The 27,018-nt window shown below is 38.2% G+C and overlaps 1 protein-coding gene across 1 annotated transcript in view; it reads left to right on the plus strand.

Annotated features, from left to right (window-relative positions):
• Window positions 1–27,018, plus strand: part of LOC136155953 (olfactory receptor 7A17-like) — a 61,139-nt gene that overhangs the window by 24,776 nt on the left and 9,345 nt on the right. The window contains exon 2 of the mRNA XM_065918214.1: window positions 8,126–8,136. Coding sequence (XP_065774286.1) covers window positions 8,126–8,136 — 11 coding nt within the window. The remainder of the gene's footprint in view (window positions 1–8,125; window positions 8,137–27,018) is intronic.

A 27,018-nucleotide genomic window follows, 5' to 3' on the forward strand; every position in this document is an offset into this window, starting at 1 on the left:
CTACTGGAGATCAGTGGAGAAATAACTCCTGAAAGAATGAGGGATGGGGTCAAAGCAAAAACAACACCCAGTTGTAGATGGGACTGGTGATAGAAGCAAGATTCAATGCTGTAAGAGCAATATTGCATAGAAACATGGGATGGGAGGTCCATGAATCAAGGCAAATTGGAAGTGGTCAAACAGGAGATGAGAAGAGTGAATGTTGACATTGTAGGAATCAGTGAATTAAAATGGACTGGAATGGGTGAATTTACCTCAGATGACCATTATATCTACTACTGTGGGCAGCAATCCCTTAGAAGAAATGGAGTAGCCATTACAGTCAACAAAAGAGCTTGAAATGCAGTACTTGAATGTAATCTAAAAAACAACAGAATGATCTCTGTTCACTTCCAAGGCAAACCATTCAATATCACGGTAATCCAAGTCTATGCCCTGACCAGTTCTGCTGAAGAAGCTGAAGTTGAACGGTTCTATGAAGACCTACAAGACCTGCTAGAACTAACACCCCCCAAAGATATCCTTTTCATTATATGGGCTAGAATGCAAAAGTAGGAAGTCAAGAAACACCTGGATTAACAGGCAAATTTGGCCTTGGAGTACAGAATGAAGCAGGGCAAAGGCTAACAGAGTCTGCCAAGAGAATGCACTGGTCATAGCAAACACCCTCTTCCAACAACACAAGAGAAGACTCTACACATGGACATCACCAGATGGTCAACCTCAAAATCAGATTGAGTATATTGTTTGCAGCCAAAGATGGAGAAGCTCTATGCAGACAGCAAAAACAAGACAGGGAGTGGACTGTGACTCAGATCATGAATTCTGTATTGCCAAATTAAGACTTAAATTGAAGAAAGTGGGGGAAAACCACTAGACCATTCAGGTATGACCTAAATCAAATCCCTTATGACTATATAGTGGAAGTGAGGAATAAATATAAGGGACTAGATCTGATAGACAGAGTGCCCGATGAACTATGAATGGAGGTTTATGACACTCTACAGGAGACAAGGATCAAAACCATCCCCAAGAAAAAGAAATGGAAAAAAGCAAAATGGCTGTCAGGAGGCCTTAAAATGGCTGTGAAAAGAAGAGAAGCAAAAGGCAAAGGAGCAAAGGAAAGTTATACCCATTTGAATGCAGAGATCCAAAGAATAACAAGGAGATAAGAAAGTCTTCCTCAGCGATCAATGCAAAGAAATAGAGGAAAACAACAGAATGGGAAAGACTAGAGATCTCTTCAAGAAAATTAGAGATATCAAGGGAACATTTCAGGCAAAGATGGGTTCGGGGGACCGAAATGGTATGGACCTAACAGAAGCAGAAGATATTAAGAAGAGGTGGCAAGAATACACAGAAGAACTGTACAAAAAAGATCTTCAAGACCCAGATAATCACAATGGTGTGATCACTCACCTAGAACCAGACATCCAGGAATGTGAAGTCAAGCGGGCCTTAGAAAGCATCACTATGAACAAAGCTAGTGGATGTGATGGAATTCCAGTTGAGCTATTTCAAATCCTGAAAGATGATGCTGTGAAAGTGCTGCACTCAATATGCCAGCAAATTTGGAAAACTCAGCAGTGACCACAGGACTGGAAAAGGTCAGTTTTCTTTCCAATCCCAAAGAAAGGTAATGCTAAAGAAACTCAAACTACAGCACAATTGCATTCATCTCACATGCTAGTGAAGTAATTAATGCTCAAAATTCTCTAAACCAGGCCTCAGCAATACGTAAACCATGAACTTCGAGATGTTCAAGCTGATTTTAGAAAAATCAGAGGGACCAGAGATCAAATTGCCAACATCTGCTGGATCATCGATAAAGCAAAAGAGTTCCAAAAGAACATCTAGTTCTGTTTACTGACTATGCCAAAGCCTTTGACTGTGTGGATCACAATAAACTGTGGAAAATTCTGAAAGAAATGGGGATACCGGAACTCCTGACCTGCCTCTTGAGAAACTTGTATACAGGTCAGGAAGCAACAGTTAGAAATGGACATGGAACAACAGGCTGGTTCCAAATAGGAAAGGGAGTACGTCAAGGCTGTATATTGTCACCCAGCTTATTTAACTTATATGCAGAGTACATCATGAAAAATGCTGGGCTGGAGGAAGCACAAGCTGGAATCAAGATTGCCGGGAGAAATATTAATAACCTCAGATATGCAGATGACACCACCTTTATGGAAGAAAGTGAAGAAGAACTAAAGAGCCTCATGATGAAAGTGAAAGAGGAGAGTGAAAAAGTTGGCTTAAAGAGCAACATTCAGAAAACTAAGTTCATGGCATCCGGTCCCATCACTTCATGCCAAATAGATGGGGAAACAATGGAAACAGTGGCTGACTTTATTTTTCTGTGCTCCCAGATCACTGCAGATGGTGATTGCAGCCATGAAATTAAAAGACACTTACTCCTTGGAAGGAAAGTTATGACCAACCTAGACAACATATTGAAAAGCAGAGACATTACTTTGCCAACAAAGGTCCGTCTGGTCAAGGCTATGATTTTTCCAGTAGCCATGTATGGATGTGAGAGTTGAACTATAAAGAAAGCTGAGCACAGAAGAATTGATGATTTTGAACTGTGGTGTAGAAGAAGACTCTTGAGAGTCCCTTGTACTGCAAGGAGATCCAACCAGTCCACCCTAGAAGAGATCAGTCCTGGGTGTTCATTGGACAGACTGATGTTGAATCTGAAACTCCAATACTTTGGCCACCGACTCATTGGAAAAGACCCTGAGGCAGGGAAAGATTGAAGGCAGGAGGAGAAGGGGACGTCAGAGGATGGGATGGTTGAATGCCATCACTGACTCGATGGACATGAGTTTGTGTGGACTTCTGGAGTTGGTGATGGACAGGGAGGCCTGGCGTCTTGTGGTTCATGGGATTGAAGAGTCGGACACGACTGAACAACTGAGCTGAACTGATACCTCTCTGAGGTGATAATTGATCTGTTTTTCTGGACTGGAGAAATTAAATCAGTGTACAGATCTTTTATGCTTCCTTGCACTTATCCAAGGAGAATTTTCTACAAGAAATATCAAAATGTGGACAAGAGTCACCTTGGAGTGATAAAATGAATCTTGATTTTTACATTCGTTTTCTTCTATTACATATTTCAAAAAACTGCAAATGACCCATGTGTAATCTATCCTCAAGAAGTAAAGACGTGAAGATTTGCATGATGTTGTTAATGAAAGTTACATATAACAAACCTAAGTAAAGCAGAAAATTAAGATAGAAGCAGAGTTAATGAATTAAAAAGCAGAAAATTTCTAGAACTGAGACATTCCAGAGCTAATTCTTTGGCAAAAGCAAACATACGGGCAAAAGTAGTTTGATGAGTGAAATAAAAACAAAAAGAACAAAAAATGCCTAAAATTAGGAATGAGAAAAATAAACATGGAGGTAAGGAGATGCTCAACTTTACAAGAAAATATTAATTAAAACTTCATGCTAAAATTAGAAAATCTCTAAGAAATTAATTTATTTCTGATAAAATGTAAGTATCCAAAGTTGATTCAGGATGGAGGAGAACAGATCAATAATTAGGGAAGGAATTGAGCAAATAACAAGACTTACATCCAAAAATGCCTTTGTGGGACCTAAAGACAAGAACAATAGAAGAATTTCCCTTTAAATATTAAAGAAGAAAAGAAAGATTATTGTTACTATTATCAATTCTCAGGAAGTTGTAGCCAATGTAGTACAAAGAGAAAAAGATACAAAAAATGTTAAGTATCAAAAAAGCAATTATTGTTTGAAGATGATAGATTGGCTGAAGATAATAAAAAATTGGCAATGTAAAACTTCTTTTTAAATGTATTTTTTATTGGAAGAGGAAACCTCTTTGAACTGAAAATGATTTTAGTAAGGCAACTGACACACACACAAAAAAAAATAAATAAAATAAAAATAAAAACCAATAGTCACCTTAAAGTAACCTTCAGTGGCATTTGAATGATTTGCAGCCATTGCTTCTGTCTAGTTTCAAAACGTTTTCATGACTATGGGAGCTCTCTGTACTATCTTTGCAACTTTTCTTTAAAATTCTCTAAAACTATTAAAAAGTAAAAATTAACATAAAAAGTGGGTGCAAGGGGGAAAAAAAAAATCCAGGAAGTGTCATATGTGCAGTCAAGTCTCTCAGAAAATAGATCACAATCATTTCACATATTAACAAAAATGTAAGCCAATTAGAACAGAGGCTAGAAACTTGCAAATACACAGTAAATGAAAGAGATACGTTTACTAAATAGGTCAAATTATTGAGGACCTCCATGTGTCAAGTATTTGTGCTAAGTTTTGTATGCCTTAGCTCATTTTATCATGCTCATTGTTGCTTTGATTTAACAAATGAATGTACGTGAACAGTAATAAAATAGTAATGATTAACATGTATAGATGCTTACAGGGTGATGGAGGTAATTAAAAAACCTCTCGTGCATTATCTCCTTTAATTTAATTTTCATATTAACCTTACAAAGTGGACACTGTTATTATCCTCATCTCACAGATGGGGAAACTGAGACAGAGAAACAGTCAGCAAACTGTTTGAATCACAAAGCTGTTTGAATGGACTTGTAAGGTGTAAAGAGTCTGCCTGCCAATGCAGCAGAGGTGAGAGACCCGGGTTCAATCCCTGGCAGTTGGGAAGATTTCCTGAAGTAAGAAATGGCAACCTGCTCCAGTCTTCTTGCCTGGAAAATCCCATGGACAGAGGAGCCTGGTGGTTTACAGTCCATGTGGTTGCAGAGTTGGACCCAACAAAGCATGCATGCACGTAGGTACGTGCTAACTAGGAAGGACCCCTAAAATGCTTCTTGTTTGAGTGAGTGAATAAATCAGTAAGATATGATAGACAAAAGGAAACAGGAGAATCTGCTAGAGACTAGAACCACTTGATTCCTAAAAAACAACTAAGATGGTTGCATAAGAAACCTGGAGAGATGCTGGGTACTGAAACAAGTTCAGTTTCCATTAAGAAGGTGAGAGATTCTCAAAAATGGGTCTCAGAAGAGAGGGGAAGGAACCTGAGTGGAAGAGAGATTTTGAGAAACTCGGGACATAACTGTATAGACTTACCATTGTGTTATACTCATTTGTGCCACCCAAATTAATACGCTGAGAGTTCTGCCTGTCTCCATACCTGTTTCCCACAGCACACACTCTAATAATGTCCTCAGTGAGCCTCTTGTTCCCTGGAACCTTTCATTCCTGGGTGATGGATCCTCAACTCAGGTCCAAAGAAGTGCAAGGACGTGGCATCAGGCATCCATTCTCTGAAAGGGCACAGCTGAACCACCTCCTTTCTGGGACAGTTGAACCATAGTGAGAGAAGTAAGGGGCATTTTTACTGTTTCTGTGGCTTCCAAGGTTGAATTCTCCCAGGTGTTCATTAAATTAATTGTTCCATTGTTACTCTGTTCTCTGAACAATTTGGTTCCCACTAGTGAGGAAGCCAAACTAGAAAGGAGCTTCTGCTAGTTTTGTTCCCATGGGAACATCTTGGATGCAAGAGATGCTTCCCCCTCCCCATGCACTTTAGTCACAATGCTCTTTTCTCCAGGATCTGATCTTCATTATCTTTTCCCACAAGCACTTCCTCAACATTTGAGATGGAATTTCTTTGTCTATCAAGGGCATGATGGCACATTTTTCAAGACCATGTGAATGTCAAGCATCTTAATGTGGTATTATGATCAAGGATATGGGTTGCACCTGTCTACCAACAAAATCAGGCCATGACTTTGCCACAATTTCTGCTCTTGTTGTTGAAGGTGTAATCTGGAGAAGATGCCAGAAATACAAGAAGAGAAATGGTGTGAGAAGGGGATCGGCTGGATGTTCAGGCAGACTCCATGAGAATATGTTGCTTTTCAGGGTCAAAACTTGACTTCAGGTTCAAGTTCATTGGATGGCCCTCAATACTTTAGTCCAGAGAGAATGGACTGTCTTAAATAATTCACAAGAGAGTAACTTTGTTTTCTATATATCTCTCATTTTATAAAAGAATTATATATTTTTTAATTGAAGGATACTTGCTTTACAAAATTTTGTTGTTTTCTGTCAAACATCGACATGAATCAGCCATAAGTGTACATATCTTTTATAAGTGAAATCTAAAAATATAAAACAAACTAGTGAATATAACCAAAAAGAAACAGACTCACAGACATAGAATTTATTTTTCTTTTTTTGACTGCATTGCTCAGCACGTAGAACTTCCCTGACCATGGACTGAACCCATGATCTCTCCACTGAAAGTGTGGAGTCTTAACCACTGGATCACCAGGGAAGTCTGGACTCAAAGACAGAGAGAACAAACCAGTGGCCAACAGTGGGAAGAGGGAAGGGAGAGGGGCAAGACAGGAGCAAGGGATTAAGAGGTACAAATTACCATGCATAAGATAAGCCACAAAGATATACTGTAGAGCACAAGGAATGTAGCCAATGTTCTATGCTAACAGTGAATGAACTATAATATTTAAAATCGTGACTCACTATGTGACTACACCTGAAACTTAAATAATATTTTTTTTGCAAAGTTTGAACTTTTAATTTTGTATTGAGGTATAGTCAGTTAACATTGTTGTGGCTGTTTCAGGTGAACAGCAAAGGAACTCAGCCTTACGTATACATGTATCCATCCTTCCAAACCCCCAGCCCATCCAGGCTGGCACATAACATTGAGCAGAGTTCCATGTGCTATGCACGAAGTCCTTGTTGGTTATTCATTTGGAATATGGCAGTGTGTACATGATTTTCCCAGACTCCCTTACTATTCCTTCCCCCTGGCAACCATAAGTTCATTTTCTAAGTCTGTGAATCTCTTTCTGTTTTATAAGTAAGTTCATTTGTATCAATTCTTTTTGGATTCCACGTATAAGAGATGCAATACAATATTTCTCCTTCTCTGACCAACTTTCTTCACTCAGTATGACACTCTCTAGGTTCATCCACTGACTGCAAGCAGCTCTATTTCATTCTTTTCAATGTCTGAGTAATACTCCACTGTATGCATGCACCACTTCTTCTTTATCCATTCGTCTGCTGATGGACATTTAATAGTCCACTGCAAGCATGCACCACTTCTTCTTTATCCATTCGTCTGCTGATGGACATTTAATAGTCCACTGCAAGCATGCACCACTTCTTCTTTATCCATTCGTCTGCTGATGGACATTTAATAGTCCACTGTATGCATGCGCCACTTCTTCTTTATCCATTCCTCTGCTGATGGACATTTAATAGTCCACTGTATGCATGCGCCACTTCTTCTTTATCCATTCCTCTGCTGATGGACATTTAGGTTGCTTCCATGTCTTGGCTATTATAGACAGTACTGCAATGAGCATTTTGGTGCATGTATCCTTTCAGATTGTTTTTCTCTGGATATATACCCAAGAGTGGGATTGTAGGGTCAAATGGTAACACCATTTATAGGTTTTGAAGGAACCTCCATACTGTTCTCCAGAGTGACTGTACCAATTTACCTCCCACTGACAGAGTAGGAGGGTTCCCTTCTCTCCAGACTCTCCAGCATTTGTTGTTTGTGGATTTTATTTTTTATTTATTTTTTAATTGAAGGATAATTGCTTTACATAATTTTGCTGTTTTCTGTCAAACCTCAACACGAATCAGCCGTAAGTATACATATATTCCCTCCCATTTGAACCTCCCTCCTTCCCATCTGCCTCTCCACCCCACCCCTCTAGGTTGATACAGAGCCCCTGTTTCAGTTTCTTGAGACAAACAGCAAATTCTCATTGGCTATCTATTTTACATATGGTAATGTAAACTTCCATTTTACTCTCTTCATACATCTCACCCTCTCCTCCCCTTTCCCCATGTCCATAAGTCGATTCTCTATGTCTGTTTCTCCATTGCTGCCCTGCAAATGAATTCTTCAGTACCATTTTTCTAGATTCCATATATGTGCATTCGTATACGATATTTATGTTTCTCTTTCTGACTTACTTCACTTGGTTAAGAGGCTCTAGGTTCATGCACCTCATTAGAACTAACTCAAATGTGTTCCTTTATATGGCTGAGTAATATTCCATTGTGTATATGTACCACAACTTCTTTATCCACTCACCTGTTAATGGACATCTAGCTTGTCTCCATGTTCTAGCTATTGTAAATAGTGCTGCAATGAACAATGGGATATATGTGTGGTTTTCAGTTTTTATTTCCTCAGGGTATATGCCTAAGAATGGTATTCCTGGGTCTTCTGGTGGTTTTATTCCTTTCCTTTTAAGGAATCTCAATATTATCTTCCATAGTGTCTGTATCAATTTACATTCCCACCAACAGTGGAAGAGTGTTCCCTTTCTCCCACACCCTCTCCAGCATTTATTGTTTGTAGATTTTTGTTGTTGTTGTTGTTGTTTCCATTTATTTTTATTAGTTGGAGGCTAATTATTTACAATATTGTAGTGGGTTTTGCCATACATTGACATGAATCAGACATGGATTTACAAGTATTCCCCATCCTGATCCCCCCTCCCACCTCCCTCTCCACCCGATCCCTCTGGGTCTTCTAGTACACCAGGCCCAAGCACTTGTCTCATGCATCCAACCTGGACTGGTGATCTGTTTCACCCTACATAACAGACATGTTTCGATACTGTTCTCAGGACATCCTGCCCTCGCCTTCTCCCACAGAGTCCAAAAGTTGTTCTGTACATCTGTGTCTCTTTTTCTGTTTTGCATATAGGGTTATTGCTACCATCTTTCTAAATTCCATATATATGTGTCAGCATACTGTATTGGTCTTTATCTTTCTGGCTTACTTCACTCTGTATCATGGGCTCCAGTTTCATCCATCTCATTAGAACTGCTTCAAATGTATTCTTTTTAATGACTGAGTAATATTCCATTGTGTATATGTACCACAGCTTCTTTATCCATTCGTCTGCTGATGGGCATCTAGGTTGCTTCCATGTCCTGGCTATTATAAACAGTGCTGCAATGAACCTTGGGGTGCACGTGTCTCTTTCAGATCTGGTTTCCTTGGTGTGTATGCCCAGAAGTGGAATTGCTAGGTCATATGGCAGTTCTATTTCCTGTTTTTAAAGAAATCTCCACACTGTTCTCCATAGCAGCTGTACTAGTTTGCATTCCCACCAACAGTGTAAGAGGGTTCCCTTTTCTCCACAGCCTCTCCAGCATTTATTGCTTGTAGACTTTTGGATAGCAGTCATTCTGACTGGCATGTAATGGTGCTTCATTGTGGTTTTGATTTTCATTTCTCTGATAAAGAGTGATGTTGAGCATCTTTTCATGTGTTTGTTAGCCATCTGTATATCTTCTTTGAAGAAATGTCTGTTTAGTTCTTTGACCCATTTTTTGATTGGGTCATTTATTTTTCTGGAATTGAGCTTCAGGAGTTGCTTGTATATTTTTGAGATTAATACTTTGTTGCTTCGTTTGCTATTATTTTCTCCCAATCTGAGAGCTGTCTTTTCACCTTGCTTATAGTTTCCTTTGTTGTGCAAAAGCTTTTAAGTTTCATTGGGTCCCATTTGTGTATTTTTGCTTTTATTTCCAATATTCTGGGAGGTGGATCATAGAGGATCCTGCTGTGATTTATGTCAGAGAGTGTTTTGCCTATGTTCTCCTCTAGGATTTTAAAATTTCTGGTCTTACATGTAGATCTTTAATCCATTTTGAGTTTATTTGTGTGTGTGGTGTTAGAAAGTGCTCTAGTTTCATTCTTTTACAAGTGGTTGACCAGTTTTCCCAGCACCACTTGTTAAAGAAGTTTTTTTTTTTTCTATTGTATATCCTTGCTTCCTTTGTCGAAGATAAGGTGTCCATAGGCTCATGGATTTATCTCTGGGCTCTCTATTCTGTTCCATTGATCTATATTTCTGTCTTTGTGTGTTTGTAGACTTTTTGATGATGTCCATTCTGACTGGTGTGAAGTGATATCTCATTGTAGGTTTGACTTGCATTTCTCTGATAATGAGCAATGTTGAGCATCTTTTCATGTGTTTGTTTGCCATCTGTATATCTTCTTTGGAGAAATGTCTGCTTAGGTCTTTTACGCACTTTTTGATTGGGTTGTTTGTTTTTCAGGCATTGAGTTGTATGAGCTGCTTGTATATTTTGGAGATTGATACTTTGTCAGTTGTTTCATTTGCTATTATTTTCTCTCATTCTGAAGGTTGACATTTCTCCTTGCCTATAGTTTCCTTTGCTGTGCAAACACTTTTATGTTTAATTAGATCCCATTTACTTTTTTTTCTATTTACATTACTCTAGGAGGTGGTTCATATAGGATCTTGCTTTAATTTGACAACAACTGTTCTGCCTCTGTTTTCCTCTAAGAGTTTTATACTTTCTGGTCTTACATTTAGGTCTTTAATCCATTTTGAGTTTATCTTTGTGTATGGTGTTAGGAAGTGTGGACTTAGGGCATCCCCATTTAGGATGACTGTAGCCACAGCTACTGAGACTGCACTCCCTAGAGCCCATGCTCCATAACAAGAGATGCTGCTGCAATGAGAAGCCTGAACAATGCAATGAAGAACAGTCCCCACTTGCCACAACTATAGAAAGCCCGAGTGTAATAGGGACATTCAGTGCAGCCAAAGATAATAAATAAAATTTTTTAAAGTCTTAATGATTTTTAAAAAGGTCTAAAGTGATGTGGCCAAGTGTCTTCTTTGTCCACGTATCACTTGATTAGTAGATTTTAGCTTTTCAATGTCATCAATCTTGTAATTGATCCAGGCTCCAGCCCTTCTTAAGGCTGTTATGCAAAATTTAGTCAAATCTGGGATTCTGCTGCCCTATTTGTGCAGGGATTTGTGGTTCATAGTTGTCAAGTGTAAGAAATGTTTTGCTGGAGAAGGAAAGGGAAACACATTCCAGTATTCTCGCCTGGAGAATTCCATGGACAGTAGAGCCTGGTGAGCTATCATCCATAGGATCGCAGAGTCAGACACGACTGAGTCCGCATGCACACACAAAGTGGCGGGGGGAGAGGGGATTGTTTCAGGGTGAATTAAGCGCACTGCATTTATTGTGCACTTTATTTCTATTATTATTATGAGCTCCTCCTCAGATCATCAGGCATTAGATCCTGGAGCTTGGGGACCCCTGCTTTAGCTCACTCCCTTGGGGATTTTGCACATAGAACATTTTCAGATGTTCACTTTCTGTTTGGAAGACACATTCCCATGGTTCTCAAGGGTGATTTGGCCCCTTGGAGTATATGAAGACACTTTTAGTCCTTGAAACTCGGCTGGTGATGCTACTGGCATCCATATCCAGAGATATAGCTAAGCATACTACAATGTACAAGACAGCCCCTATAGCAAGCAAACCAAATGTTCATGGTGCCAAGGTTGAGAAATTCTGCTCCACATTACATATCCTCTTCCTTCCTGGGGGATACTGAACTTTATGATTTAGACCTAACAGATGACAGTGTATATGGAGAGAAATTGGCTTAATAATGTGGGAATAAAAACCTGGAGCATTACAAAAATTACTCTTGTAGGTAACAACAGCTGACATTTATTTAGGACTTGTCACCTGCATTCCTTAGCAGAACCTTTGCCATTTTATTCCATTTAATCCTCTTGTCACCCTTTTGAGGCTGACCTTGATATAGGTTCATCTCACAGACAGAGAAATGGAAGTCCATGGGGGTTGAGTGTTCTTTGGATAAAGAGGGTGTGATACATATGCACAATGGAATATTACTCAGCCATAAAAAGGAACACATTTGATTCAGGTCTAATAAGGTGGATAAACCTAGAGTCTATTATACAGAGTGAAAGAAGTCAGAAACAGAAAGACAAATATCATATATTAATGCAGATGTATAGAATCTAGAAAGATGGTACTGATGATCCTATTTGCAGGGTAGCAGTGGAGACACAGACATAGAGAAGAGACTTGTGGACTCATCAGGGGATGGAGAGGGTGAGACGAATAGAGTCAGTACCATTAAAACATATACGTTACCAGATGCACAATTAGAATAGCCAGTGGAAATTTACTGTATGATGCAGGGAGCTCAAATCTGGTGCTTTGTGATAAGCTAGAGGTGTGGGATGGGGTGGGAGGTGGGAGGGAGATGCAGGAGAGAGGGAAGGTACACATACCTGTGGCTGATTCATGTCACATACAGCAGGAGCCAGCATAATATTGCAAAGCAAGGATCCTCCTATTAAAGATAAACGTTTTTTTAAGAGAGAAAAATAAAATCTAGGAAAGACAAAAATAATGAAATGAAATATATTTATCTTATCACTAAGAAAAAAATCACTAATGTTTTTGCTGAATGGTCTCTTCTCTCTTGTCTATCAGTTTGAGGTCTCCTAATGCTATCATCTTCTCCTGTGTTGCAACCACTAGCTAGAAATGCTTCACATGAAAAGTAATTTTGCATCCAAAGAAGATCTCATTTGTTTAACTACCTTGACCCCTGGTCACCCAGGCTTAGTTTTCTCAGATGCCTTTGAATTGCTTTGTACTTTATTGTTAAATGCCTTTATAATAAAATAATTATTTATTTAAAGTATTACTCATTTTATTTAAATTATATTGATTTATAATCAATTGTTTTATTTAGATTATTATTTTAATACATTAATTAAAAAGACATGACTGTGCATAATTTACATAAACTATGTTAATAACATGGTATTTTCTACTTACTTGATTTGAATATATAATGGATAAACATGAAATAAGATATTGAGTCATCAATCAACTTTACCACCCAGAAACCTGTTTGAAATACATAAAAAGTATCTGAAGGCATGTGAAAATAAGTGTTAGTGAATTTTCTGAAACTATTTTAATCATGATACCAAAAGCCAACAGCCTTCTACAATAGCAGTGGTATGAGAAAAACCAAAGACTAATCTCTAATTTTCATATTATTTTAAAAACTCCAAGAAAATAGCAATAAAATATAAGTATATTCAGCAATTTATCATTCAAACCAAATACGATGACCCAGTAACATTTAACCCTAGCAAGCAACCAACATTTCATATTGGTAATGTGTTTATTATAGTAGAGCAAATAAGTAGAAAAAAAAATCATCCAAAAAATAGGATCATCTTATTGAATGCTAAAGATACTGCATGAAAAGAATTCTGAGGTCACTAAATAGGTTTCATTCCTATGAAAAAAGTGTCCTTAGTCATCAGCTTATATCAACCTGCACATGAAAATATTTGAGAACTGGTTTTCAAGCCAGTTCCAGTATTCTCATCAATACACTCCACAAGGACCTGAGACTGAGCCTAACAGCTCAATAGGGTAAGATCCGAAACCAAGGGGAGAAAACGGCGGCTTTAAAATTCAAACCACTGGGAATGCTCCCTCAGCCAGGCCTTACAAACAGTGAAGTCTCAGTCATCTGAGCAAGCCACTTGAATGTGCCCCAACAGTTAGTAAGCTAGTAAGTTTATATTGTAAACTTACAATATAAGTTTTCAGTCAAAGTATAACCTAAGTCCAAATACTTTTGTCATTAACTGAAGTAGAGTTAAAGGGTATTAGCTGTGGAGGATGTACAGTGATGTAGCACGTTTTTCTAGCAGAAGCATATTTAACCATGATGAATAAGATGCAGACCTAGAATGCTGGCAAACATTTCCCTTGCAACAGCAATTGATGAGGCATACATTTCAGTGTCTCCACCCTCTTAATATTCAAATAAAAAAGATTATTAAAACAAAATTGTAAGCTAAAGACCTTACCCTGCCATTATTTCATTTCCTATAATATTAAATATATGTGTAGAATCATTCAGTTCAGTTCAGTTGCTCAGTCGTGTCTGACTCCTTGCAACCACACGGACTGCAGCACACCAGGCTTCCCTGTCCATCACGAACTTGCGGAACTTGCTCAGACTCATGTCCATTAATCAGTGATGCCACCCAACCATCTTATCCTCTGTCGTTCCCTTCTCCTATCTTCAATCTTTCCCAGCATAGGGGTCTTTTCCAATGAGTCAGCTCTTCACATCAGGTGGCCAAAGTAGTGGAGCTCCAGCTTCAGCATCAGTCTTTCCAATGAATATTCAGGACTGATTTCCTTTCGGAGTGACTGGTTTGATCTGGTAGAATCGTTAGCCCATTACTGTTTCCTTTTTAAACTGATCAATCAAGTTCTTTGCTCTCATATAGGAAATTCAGCATGTTTTTGTTCCTGTTTTTCTTTTTAATTATTACATGCTTTCAAACTAGGAATTGGATTTTTATGATCAAGATTGCTTTTGCCCTTAAATATGTCATTATGTATACAATTATTTGTGCAGAATTTCTGAGAAATTAAATTTCGTGTGGCAAAATCTGTGTCAGTCATCTTATGCTCTCTCCAATATTTTTTTAACTGAAGGAATTGAGCCATCAATCAAATATTCTTCTCTTGCAAATCCTTGCCTTAAACAAAAATGAAAAGGAATGTTCTTCATACGTGGTGCAAATACATCACACTTTTGCATATTTTCAACTACTTTCCACATCTCTTATTCCTCATGGTCCTTTCATTCTAAATCTATTCTTAAAGTTGCACATGATAGCAGGGTGAAAGCCTCAGGGCCACATATTTATGATTCTTTGATCAAATTGTGAAAATGGCACTTGATTCTTCTGCTTATTGTCTGCTATTGCCATTTCTTTGCTTTAAACTTCTCTATACAATTTCAGCAACTTGCTTCATGAACTTTTTTCTACCTTCCTAAATTGATTCCCCTCCTTAAGTGAAATATATGGAAATGCCCATATATCTCATAAGACTGGGTGCATCTGTGTTGGTCCTTTATTGGACTGGAACTTGGTGATCCAGAGTCGACGATAAGAGAGTGAAAGAAGGAAAGAGGCTAATATTCCCTAGGTTACACAGCTGGCCTTTGCACTCCTGGGAATCAGCCAGGAATAGAGAGATAGAAAGAGAGGAAGAGAAAGAAAGAAAGAAAGACACGGGGACCCAAGCTCTGATGGAGCAAACGTGTTTTAATCCACATGGTTTGGGCATCTGTACTGCCTTACAAGGTAGTTATTCTCAGCAAAGATAAAGATTAAAATTCCAGACTTACAAAACATAAGGCGATCCATATTAAACAGAGTTGTAAACAATCACTTCTGCCATATGGTTCATAAGAAGGAAGAGGGTACTTATCACCATATTGAAAAACTAACAAAGGAAATGCCTGGATTCCTCAGTCCTGGGAATGGCTTGTCCCTGCTCTTAATTCCTGAATATTCAGGAAGTAATAAGGAACAAAGGATTCCTGGCAGATCCAAAACAGCACCCAGGAAGCCTCCTGTTAAATGCTTCTTGACAATTTCCCCTATTTTATTATATTTGTAGAAAAAAAATCCTGACCAAATGAGTTTGGTTAGTATTAACCAACCTTATAGAAAGGTGACAATAAGCAATATATATAATTATCAAGACAATCACCAAAGTTACAATTCAAGACCTGATGCTGTGGGTAATACTTTGAAACCAACCTTGCGGTTCTAGCCAGGGTAATTTGTTCACCTAAAGTTTCCAAATTAATGGAAGAGGGCAGTGTTTAGAAAAAGTTTTAAAGATTTATTTTGCAGTAATTGTACATTCAGAGAGGCATTATCATGTAAATGAAATTTGATTTGTTCCCAATTGTAGGTAGTATAATTGAACTAAACAGGAGTAACACAAAATTGACAATTAATACAAGTTACAGAATGTAAAGTCTTATTAAATTGTAAATTTCTTGTGGTTATAACAAAATGAAGTGGGACGCAGGCCTGTATAAAATATGACTGATTATAACAAAAGAAATAGTTACTATGACCATGACTGGTCCCTGTGAAATGTCCGGTCTAAGTCCCAAGTTCTTCAGTGCTGGCAGCGCTTCCATATGTCCCATTGTTCAGGCCCAGTTTGTTTATTGAGGACGATGTGATTAGGTGAGGGGGTGTCATTCCATCATCAAGCCAGCCAAGAAATCCTCTGTCATGGTAATGTTCCAGCGCAGGGTTAGCAATGTTGAGTAGCACAGTCACATGCAATGCTGTTAATATCAGCTGAGCAGTTAGACAACCACATACCATGGGGTCCCCAATCAACAATGGTATGATTAGCCACAAACATCAATTTTCCAGATTTGACTTGACATCTTTCTCAATGAACAGGAGTATATGTAAAGTTCTTATAAGTAAACCATTTGCATAATGTTCTCTGTTCTTTCCCTAACGCTTTCCCTAAAGTCTCAGTAGTATAAACATGGTTCACAGACAGAGAAAGGGCAGCAAGGTCGGAAAGTCTTCCTTTTGGAGGCAGGACGAAAGCCCAAGTTTGTCAGCTAATGTTTACGAATAATTTTGGTGGGCCTATACACAAACGAAGGACTTCATAGCCTAAAGAAATGTTAATTAGTTCTCTTTCCTCCCCAGGGTGTGAGGGTTCCAGGGAGGGGGCATATGGGTGGAGTCATAGGTTGATATGATGGGTCTTTTCTCCATCCATTTTGTGACCTGTAATAAAGGGGGGTTGGGTAAGTAAGCCCAGTCAAGTCTGAGAAGTGCGGTTTTTAGTAGTTAATCTGGCTCAAGTGAGGGTCGCACAGGCCAACAGAGCATAGCGATAAGGAGGTTTCCAGGACTCTGAGGCATTTCCTGTTGAGAAACCAGATTTTTAACTTGATTAGTAAGGGTTTTTATTTGTCCCCAAGTGGGGAGATCATAGGGTTGATGTCTCCGAGGGCGGTGCTTCCTGGAGATCTTTAGAGCCGCCATGGCCCGTATTGGAATTTCTTCCTCCTGGGGTTCTTGTTGTTTCATCTAAATTTTGAATGCCGGGGACCCCCTTGGGTCGAATCTTCCAAAGAGATTTAAAAATTTTAAACAAATAAAACTGTATTAACAATAGTTATAGGTTTAGAAAATATCTTATGTTGGAATCTAGTAAAGTCTGCTTTAGATAAGGAAGAAAGTAGTGTATCTGTGTATTCCCCCTTCTTTTTTATTTGTAAGTTTATTTGTAACTTGTGTGATGTGTTCGTTCGACTATGTCTTATGCCTGTGTATTATAAGGAATACCTGTAATATGTTTAATAGAAAAAGATTGCAAAAATTGTTTAAAGTGCCTCGAAATATAGGCAGGGCCATTGTCTGGTTTAATAGAACTAGGAGTTTATTGTGAAGATTTCTATATTTTTTAATACAAAAACAATATATAGAGTTAGAGACTATATTAAAGGGGTGAGGATGTAGGCAAATAACTTGAATAAGGGCATATAATTCATTTTGTTGAGCAGAATGAAATGTAGTATAAAATACTTTATATCTTTTAAGAGACCAGAGTGAAGCTTTGGCATTTTTAGTCCCATTCATATAAAAAATTTCAGCTTGTGGTATAGACTGTGATGTGATAATGTGAGAAATAATAAATTCAGTATTTTTGAAGAAATCTCACAGCTTACCAGAAGGATAAAGAAAGGAAATTTCTCCAAAATATTTTAGAAAAGCTATTTGGAAATTGGTAGAAGTTTGTAATGCATTTTCAAATTGATATTTATTTGTAATAAAGTTTTATTGAAGTATAAAGGAGATAGAGAAAGCTTCTGACAGACATCAGAAGGGGGCAGAAAGAGTGCCCCCCTGCTAGTCTTTAGCCAGATGTCTTATAACTGCTAGCAGTCTGCTAATTAGAGAAAGGAATTGTCTCAAAACTCAGAGAATAGCACCAGGCCCCTCACCCACAACATGCATTTTGAGATAACCTTGAGTAGTCCCGGGCCATAAAATGATTGACATGCATCTTGAAGAAAGGCAGATTACCACACAGCACATTAACGTAGCTTAAGACAAACATTTCCATAAGAAAAATGCACTGGTTAACTCAGGGTTTGAGAGTGGTTCATTTTAAGTGAGACCAGGTGTCATTATGGCAACATAGCATTTTAAGAGAAACCTCCTTTTAAATCTGTAAGGAAAAAAAAAAAAACAACATATCTATATATATATATAGATATATATATATATCTATATATATATCTATATATATATATATATTTATATGTATACATACATATAGTTTGTTTCCTCCTGCCGCTAAGAGAGATAAAACTGACACTTACAGCCTATTTTCTCCATTTGGAGACCCCTGGCCTTCCTGCCTGTTAAGTCAAACTAGATCAGCCAAGTAAAGGACTGAAGGTTTGTGGGGGCAGGGGCCCAAAAAGTCCGGTAGGTATTCTAGAGGGGACTGCTTGAGGGTAAAGAAGAAAGTCATTTAGGGCTGGTATATCAACAGCAGCACTGCGGATGTTGAGGGTTTGAGGGAAGAGATGGAATTTTCCCCTGGCTTTGTTGAAGGGGACATGGGTTGGGGGGGGGGGGGGTCTCCTGCTTGGAGTTTTCTGGAATAGGTTTTCCTTCAATATCAAATTTAGATTTACACTCTTTGGCCTAATGCATTTCTCTATGGCAGCAGGGGCAGACTTGTGGAGTTGTTTTTTTTTATTTTTTTATTAGCTTTCTTAGGGCAATCCCTTTTGTGACGTACTTGATTTCCATTTTCAGAAGCAAGTAATTTTTTTAGTTGTCTTTTAGCACTTGCTCCTTCAGCTTACTGTCTGCTATTTCTTTTTCTTAGATTTTGACTTGTCTATGCAACTTCAGCAACTTACTTCATTAGCTTTTCTGTTCTGTCATCTATGCTTCATCTTTTGCCATTTTTCTACTCTCTCAAATTGATTCACAACCTTAAGTGAAATAAGGTTGTAACATGTATCTCATAGACTGGGTGTATCTCCTAAGAATGATTTCTTTGTGAAATGTTATGTACAGATCAAATTGATTTCATTTTACTGAGTGAATAATCATGAGTTCTGTTACCTTTTTGGAAAAGAAAAACTACCTTGGTGACTAAACCCAGTGACATAATTTCATGAATGTAAGTATGATACCTCAGGTTATCACTTTTGGTTCATCATTCCTTGTACATCACTACCATACTTTCTCTTCCCCCAAATGTAGACGTTAGCATATAGTGTGTTTCATAGCAAGGCATTCCATTTGGTCCCCTCTAGGATCTTGCTCTTTATCTCAGTGTGCATGTAGGTTACCAGTGCACGCTCAGTTGCTCAGTTGTGTCTGACTCTATGACCCCATGGACTGTATGTAGCCCACCAGACTCCTCTGCCTGTGGAGTTTTTCAGGCAACAATAGTGGAGTGGGTTACCATTCTCTACTCCAAGGGATCTTCTCGACCCAGGGATCCAACCTCCAGTTCCTGCATCTCCTGCACTGCAGACAGATTCTTTACCTGCTGAACCGTTGTTATCAGAGTCACTAGGAAACCTGATCATCGATGCATGTCTCCAATGCTAGTCTATGTGAAACACCAATTTCAATAGAAAGTTGATGTAATAATGTCTAGAGTCGAATATAACCTTAACTAAAATGAAGCACATATTTATACCAGATTTAAACTATGAACAATATGTTTTTCTGGCATACAGTTACTTACCAATGTATGTAAAATCAGTGTCCATATATAAAGTGAATATTTGGTATAATTATATTTTATATTGAATCATCTTTCTTCTTCTAATTGAAAACTCACATTGTTACCTACAAATATGATTCCTTCCATTGTTCTAAATGAAATATCTTCCCCTTTCTAAATTTTATCATAACCACTAAAGGATACTGAATGAGGAATATAAATATCATATATATATGTGTATGTGTGTGTGTTTGTATGTATATCTCCAAAGTCCAGCTCACTAGGGAGCTTAAACTCCTTCTGGTTCTGTGATTCAGAGTCACAGATTTTTGAACAAACAGGCACATCCTTTTAACCTGGCATGGTTACCTACAGGAAAACCTCAATGGAATCACTTTTTAATACAGTTATATGGAATAGACTTGAATAACTGAGTAATTATAAATGCTATTCAAATATCAGAATGAGAAGCTATACATTATTATAATTTCACTCAGTTCTGTTCACTTGGATTATTTTATCAGTTTGTTGCTGCATAACAAGTTGTCCTAAAAGTAAATGGTTTAACATAATGTCTTTACTCTCAAGCAGGAATACACATGGGGATTTGATCCGAGCGCTGACAGTCTCTTCTCCATGTGTCTGCTGTTGGCTGTCTGGCTCTATGTTGTGTTTCAATGTTCCCCCCAGGAGGTGTGTGTAGGTGTAGTATTCTTCTGTTTTGAGCCATTTTATGACAACTTCTTCTTTTTACGTATGTAGGTTAGTCTTTAGCTTACTAGAAAAAAAGCTGAAATGGAATTTCACTGTCAAATGGTATCAAATGGTAATTTCTTCATATTAGTATCACTATACTCATATCCATATACAACATTTTTCTTTCTCCCTCTTTTAAAGAGATATCTCCCAATTTTATGTGTGACTCAACTACATGGCCTTTCCTTGTTACCCTGAACCTTGCAAAACCAGAAGTTTTAAATTCTAATTCCTTGAAGAGTAATTACGTACAATAAACTGCCAGTTTTTAAAGTATATTATTTGCTAAATTTCAAAAATTAGCTGTATATATAGCACCTGGTTCATTTTTTAATAGTTCAAAAATGTGCAACAAGTTTTAATTTCTTTGAAATGTTATTGTTAATAATGTAATTGACCCAAATCTCAGCTTTACTTACTTAAGAAGAAAAGCTGAGATGACAAATCCGAACTTCACATGGATCCTGTGAAGAATAAATGAAATGTAGAGAAATACCTTGCTGAGTCCTTTCTTTTAGAAAAGTTGTTTCTGTTAGAAAAGTTGTTGGCTTTTCCAACCTAAGTTCAAGGTTAGATGTATACGTATGTATATATGTGCCTGCATCTGTACACACCCTTCTCTGAAATAAATACACTCACACTTGTATGCACATGCCTACAGTCTCATTTGTAATCCATCCCAAGTTGAAAGAAAACTTGAGAGGAAGTTAGACAGGTGGAAGTGAAAAGGACAGGTGCTTGAAATAACAGAAAATAGAAAGAAATTAGAAATTTTGACAGAAAACTTTTAAGCAGAATGTGTGCCCATAATAATAATCATTTACGTTTCTCATCTTAAATCCTCAAAGACCTCACAGTTAGAACAATGAGAAATTCTCTCTAGCAGCTAATGAGTCAGAATACCTCAAAAAGGACTCAGTTGTCTCCTGTTTAAGGTAGGATTTCATGATAAAATACCTTTAGATAAGAGAAGCTCACTGATTTCATTGAAAGGTTTAAACTCAGCTCCAAGAACAATATCTGATTGGACACATATATGTAATAGATTCCTATTTCCCCCGCAAGAGACACAGGTTCCATGTCTGGTTTGGGAAGACTCCTTGGAGGAGGGCATGGCAACTCACTCCAGTATTCTTGCCTCGAGAATCATCATGGAAAGAGGAGACTGGAGGGCTACAGGCCATGGGGTCACAAAGAGTCAGACATCACTGAAGTGACTTTGCATGCATGCATGCTCTTGTAACAAATTACCACACTAATGGCTTAAAACATATGTGTATCTTAAAACTCTTGAGAGGTCTGAAGTCTCACTGAGCTAAAATTATGATGTCTGCAGGATTGTGATCCTCCTGAACACTGCAGAGGACAATGCGTTTCCTTTGCTGTTTTACATCTAGTGGCCACCAGCATTCCTTGGCTCACAGTCTTTCCTCCATCTTCAAATCCAGGTGCAGAGCATTTAAAAATAACTATCTGACTCTAATTCTTCTTCCTTTTTCTTCTGTATTTAGAGGATCCCTGTGATCACATTATTCAAAGCTGAATACTCACGTTAATCTGATATCAAGATCAATGATTATTTACTTTATTTCATTTGCTAATATAATCTCAGGCTTCCCTGGTAGCTCAGCTGGTAAAGAATATGCCTGGTATTCAGGAGACCCTGGTTCAATTCCTGGATTGGGAAGATCCCCTGGAGAAGGGACAGGCTACCCACTCAAGTGTCTCCCTTGCTACCTAGATAGGATCTTCAAAAGGTCTTAGAATGGGGTGTGGTTATCTTTTGAGTATCTTATTCTGCACTAAAGTACTAAAGTGTCTTTCCTCAGATATATATCGTTTGATGTCACTCAAAAGTTCTTTCTAAAAAGATTACTTTAACTGGAGGATAACTACCATAACGACATTTTTGATGGTTTTTCAACATATATCAACATGAATTGGCCATAGGTATACACGTGTTCCCCCCCCCATCCTGAACCCGCTCCCACCTCCCTCCTGCTCTAACCCTCTGGGTTGTCCCAGTGCCCTGGCTTTAGGTGCCCACCTTCATGAATTGATATTGCACTGGTCATCTGTTTTACATATGGTAACGTACATATTTCAATGCTATTCTCTCAAACCACCCCACCCTTGACTTCTCCCACTAAAAAAATCAAACAAAATTTACCACTGCTTACAAAGTGAGTGAAATGTTCAAAATTATATACATGGAAGATTCTTGATAAAGACCTAAAACTGTTTATGTCTGATTCTGACAGAATCAGTGCTACCAGACAAAGACCGGCAGCATCAAGAACATGTAGGACATTGTCAGAAATGTAGAGTCCCTGGTACCTTGAATCAGACCTGCTGGGTCATAATTTGCATGTGAATTATAGTCCTTGGTAATTTTTAAGAATCGTCAACTTAGGAAAGTGCTAGACTAGAGTAAGTTTTATTCCTTTTCACTGATGGTATTTGAGGCAGTATAAATGCTTGTATTGGATGCTGTCCTATGCATTACATGTGTAGGATTCCTTTAGACACTGAAACACATGACCAGCTGCAAAGTCATCTCTGATTGAGAATCACTGCCACAGAACTTGTGAACTAAAAGTGTTCTGATAATCGAGACTCCCAATCAAGTCTTTCTTGGTTTATACTTTTGAACAGGACATTAAACCCCCTGTGTCTCATGTCTATACTGGAGCATGAAGAACATAAGGAGATTACATCACAGAAGGAGCTAGTATAAAAATTAAAGCAGACGGTCCCCATAATGTGCTAAGATAGGTTGTAGTGTTTGTACTGTGCTGTGCTAAGTCGCTCAGTCATGTCTGACTCTTTGTGACCCCATGGACTGTCGTCTGTCAGGCTCCTGTGTCCATGGGGATTCTCCAGGCAAGAATACTGGAGTGGGTTGCCATGTCCTCTTCCAGGGGATCTTCCCAACTGAGGGATCAAACCCAGGTCTCACAGAAGGCAGATTCTTTACTGTCTGAGCCACTAGGTGTATAAAAATATCTAAATTTGCAGAGTTTAATAACAGAAACATTTTCTTGCTACTTAGACAAGGATATGCAGTGTTAAGAACATGTAGGATCTTGTTAGAAATGCAGAGTCCCTGGTATCTTGAATCAGACCTGCTGAATCATAGTTTTCATTTGAACTATAGTTCTTGGTATAGAACTTCTTATAGTTCTTTTAAAGAACGGTCAATTTAGAAAAGTGCTGGACTAGAATACATTTTATATCTTTTCACTGATGGTATTTGAGGTGGTATAATTATAAGTATGGGATACACTCTACGAATTACAGGATCGCTTTAGACCCTGAAAAATATCACCTGCTGCAACGTCATTTCTGATTGCAAATCACTGTCATAGAATTTATGAACTAAAAGCATTCTGACAATAAAGACAGCCAATCCAGACTCCATCTCTTTCTTGGTCATACATTGGAGCAGAACATTAAACCCCTCTGTGTCTCATTTCTCTAGTGCAGAACGAAGTCATAATATATAAGAAGACTGTATCACAACATGAAATTCTATAAAAGTTAATGCAGACAGTCCGTATGCTGTGTTGTTAGTTTATAGTGTACAAAAATATCTAAATTTGTCACATAATTAAAAACACAATGAAGTACTAAAGGACAGCTCTTAACTTCTGATATAAGCATAAAAATCCTAATTGAGTTGGCAAAAATGTCAGGAAGCCAACGAGTGTAGTGCCCAAGGTTTTATGTGAAAGGACAAAGTTGTCATAATCATAAAATATTTTTTAGAACTCTCAGGAGTTATGTGTTCACCACTAGTTAAAACTTGAAAGATCTGAGGGACTAAATTAAGTGAGAATTCTTTACCTTAGACTTTGGGGAAACTTTAGCTCAGACTGGGATACATTGCTGGCATGGTTTAGACCTCTAAACACAGGAGAATTAAGGAGAAGGAGGAATAAAAACAGAATTCACCTGTCTTGTAACCTGGCCTCTTAGGAACAAAGAATGAACTGGAAAATTTTCCTTTCCGTCCAGAACCCTGTCCCCAGGGAAATCAGGTACAGAATATGGATGTTACAGCAGAAAGATGCCAAATGACAAGCCAGGTGAGCTATGAAATCTCCTCTGCTGCTGTCCCCTCAGCCTGAGAAATCTTGGATGCCACAGAACATGTTTCCTTTGAAAATCTGAGTTTGGCTTGGAAACCAGTCCTTTACTCCCTCCAGCTGTCTTGTGGGGACAGAGCTTCAGTCTCTATTATCAACCCTCCAGGAGGAATTTGAACTTCCACACAAAGACCTTTCTTTCAGTTCCCATCGAGGTAAGTCTGAGAGCCCAGTAGACACTGTGGGAGAGGAATGCCAGGCAAACCTTGAACATTTATCTGAGGTCACCTGTGATTGAGTCCGGCTCATCTCAGACACCAGAGATTAGTGAGGAAGTTTGCTACCCTGATTATTGTGTGTGCATGCTTGTTCACTCAGTCATGTTCGACTCTGCAACCCCATGGGCTGTAGCCTGCTAGGCTCCTCTGTCCATGGAATTTTTCAGGCAAGAATACTGGAGTGAGTTGCCGTTTCCCCCTTCAGGGGATCTTTCCAACCCAGAGATTGAACCTGAGTGTCTTACATCTCCTGCATTGGCAGTGGAATCTTTATCACTAGCACCACTCAGGAAACCCTAATTCATAAATAAATGTATTTACTTAGGACTAAAAGAGAAGCAAGGGCTTCCCAGATGGCACTAGTGGTAAAGAACCTGCTTGGCAATGCAGGAGACATAAGACACACGGATTCGATCCCTGGGCTAGGAAGATCCCCTGGAGGAGGGCATGGCAACCCACTTCAGGATTCTTGCCTGGAGAATTCCATGGACAGAGGAGCCTGGTGGTCTACAGTCTACAGGTTTGCAAAGAGTCGGACACAAGTGAGTGACTGAGCAGGCATGCAAAAGAGAAGCAAAAACTGACCTCAGTAAGGTAAGGCTCAGTGTTGTCAATTAAATGATAAAAATGGAAGTTCAGGTAGAAGAGAGAATGGGAGGCATAATGTGTTTCCAGTAAAATTTGAACATAGGCTACTGAGAGTATGAAGTAACAAGAGTAGACAAATAAGTTATTAGATGCGGACATATGTATAGTGAAGTAAGGATTCTTTTTTTAAGATAGGTCATATTTGACTGTTTCCATATTAATGAGTAAGATCTGAACCAAGGGCTTCATGAAAATATATCCCTGCAAACATATGTATGTGATGGCTGATTCACGTTGATGTAGGACAGAAACCAATATAATATTGTAAAGTAATCATCCTCCAACTAAAACTAAATAAATTTTGAAAAATTATTGACAGATAGCACCTTCTATTTGCTGTAATCTTCAGTCTTGTCTGACTCTTTGTAACCCCATGGACTGTAGCCTGCCATCTCCTCTGTCCATTGGATTCTCCAGGCAAGAATACTGGTGTAGGTTCCCATTTCCTCCTCCAAGGGATCATTCCTATCCAGGGATCAAATCCACATTTCCTGCGTCTACTGCATTGCAGGCAGATTCTTTACCTCCTGGGCAACTGGGAAAGACCTTTGTTGAAAAGTTTTATATGCATACTTATATAGAAGAGTTGGAAATGACTGAGCACACACAAACACACACATACACATGTATATTTATCTCTGTTACACATTTACTCTGTTTATCAAAATTGTCTGTGAGAACCCTTTATATGCTGCAGTTGGAGTATTTTTATCCCTGTCTTTGCTCACATTATTCAAGATGAATTAGAGGCTTTATTTTCTTTCCACAAAATGCTTGGCATTTAGCTATTTTATGTATATATGGTTGTATTTGTGACAATGTTTGGTAATTTATAAAATTTATGTGGTCAGTCAGTCATATGGCGTTTTCTCCATTGCTTTTCACATATTTATTGAAATAATTGAGCTGTCACTGTAATAGTCTTCGTTGAAAATATTTGTTTTAAAAACATGGCAGTGATTGTTTTCCTGTATATTTTTTAATGCTAATTAATCACTTATTATGGGCCTCCTAGGTGACACTAGTGGTAAAGGACCCACCTGCCAATGCAGGAGACGTAAGAGAAATAGCTGCATCCCTGGGTCTGGAAAATCCCCTGGAGGAGGGCATGGCAACCCACTCCAGTATTCATGTCTGGAGAGCCCCATGAACAGAGGAGCCAGGTGGACTGTGGTCCATAGGGTTGCAAAGAGTTGGAGATACATTCATCTACGTATGTATCTATGGAGATAAGATACATCTATCTTATGCTGGATTTCTTGCTTTAAGACAGTTCTGCACACTTGTGAATTTTAGTGTGTAGTTTTCTAGGTATTCACTGAAAAGGACTGGTTTTATATTGGATAGATAATCTCTCTGATTTATTCTATAATCTAATATTCCCAAATTGAAGTACAATTTTATATGTCTTTAACAAAATCTATTACAATATATATTATATATATATATTATATTCATGTTTACACATTTCCCAATTTAATTATTAGTCCAGTTGGATATCAGCAAATCATTACTATTTTAATATTGTTTGAGTAGTGTGTGAAACTCCATTCAATTTTTAAAACTACAAATACTTTGGAACTCATTTATTCAATATTTTTCCTGCAATTCCCTTTATTTTGTTACTTCACATATATTTAAATAAGTTTCTGTTTGATGGCATGCATTCTAAATGGATTCATTTGTATCTGACTCTGCCACCATAGGGACTGTAGTCCCCCAGGCTCCTCTGTCTATGGGATTCTCCAGGCAAGAATACTGGA

Source organism: Muntiacus reevesi, chromosome 1 (genome assembly GCF_963930625.1).
Source record: "Muntiacus reevesi chromosome 1, mMunRee1.1, whole genome shotgun sequence".
NCBI classification, from domain to species: Eukaryota; Metazoa; Chordata; class Mammalia; order Artiodactyla; family Cervidae; genus Muntiacus; species Muntiacus reevesi.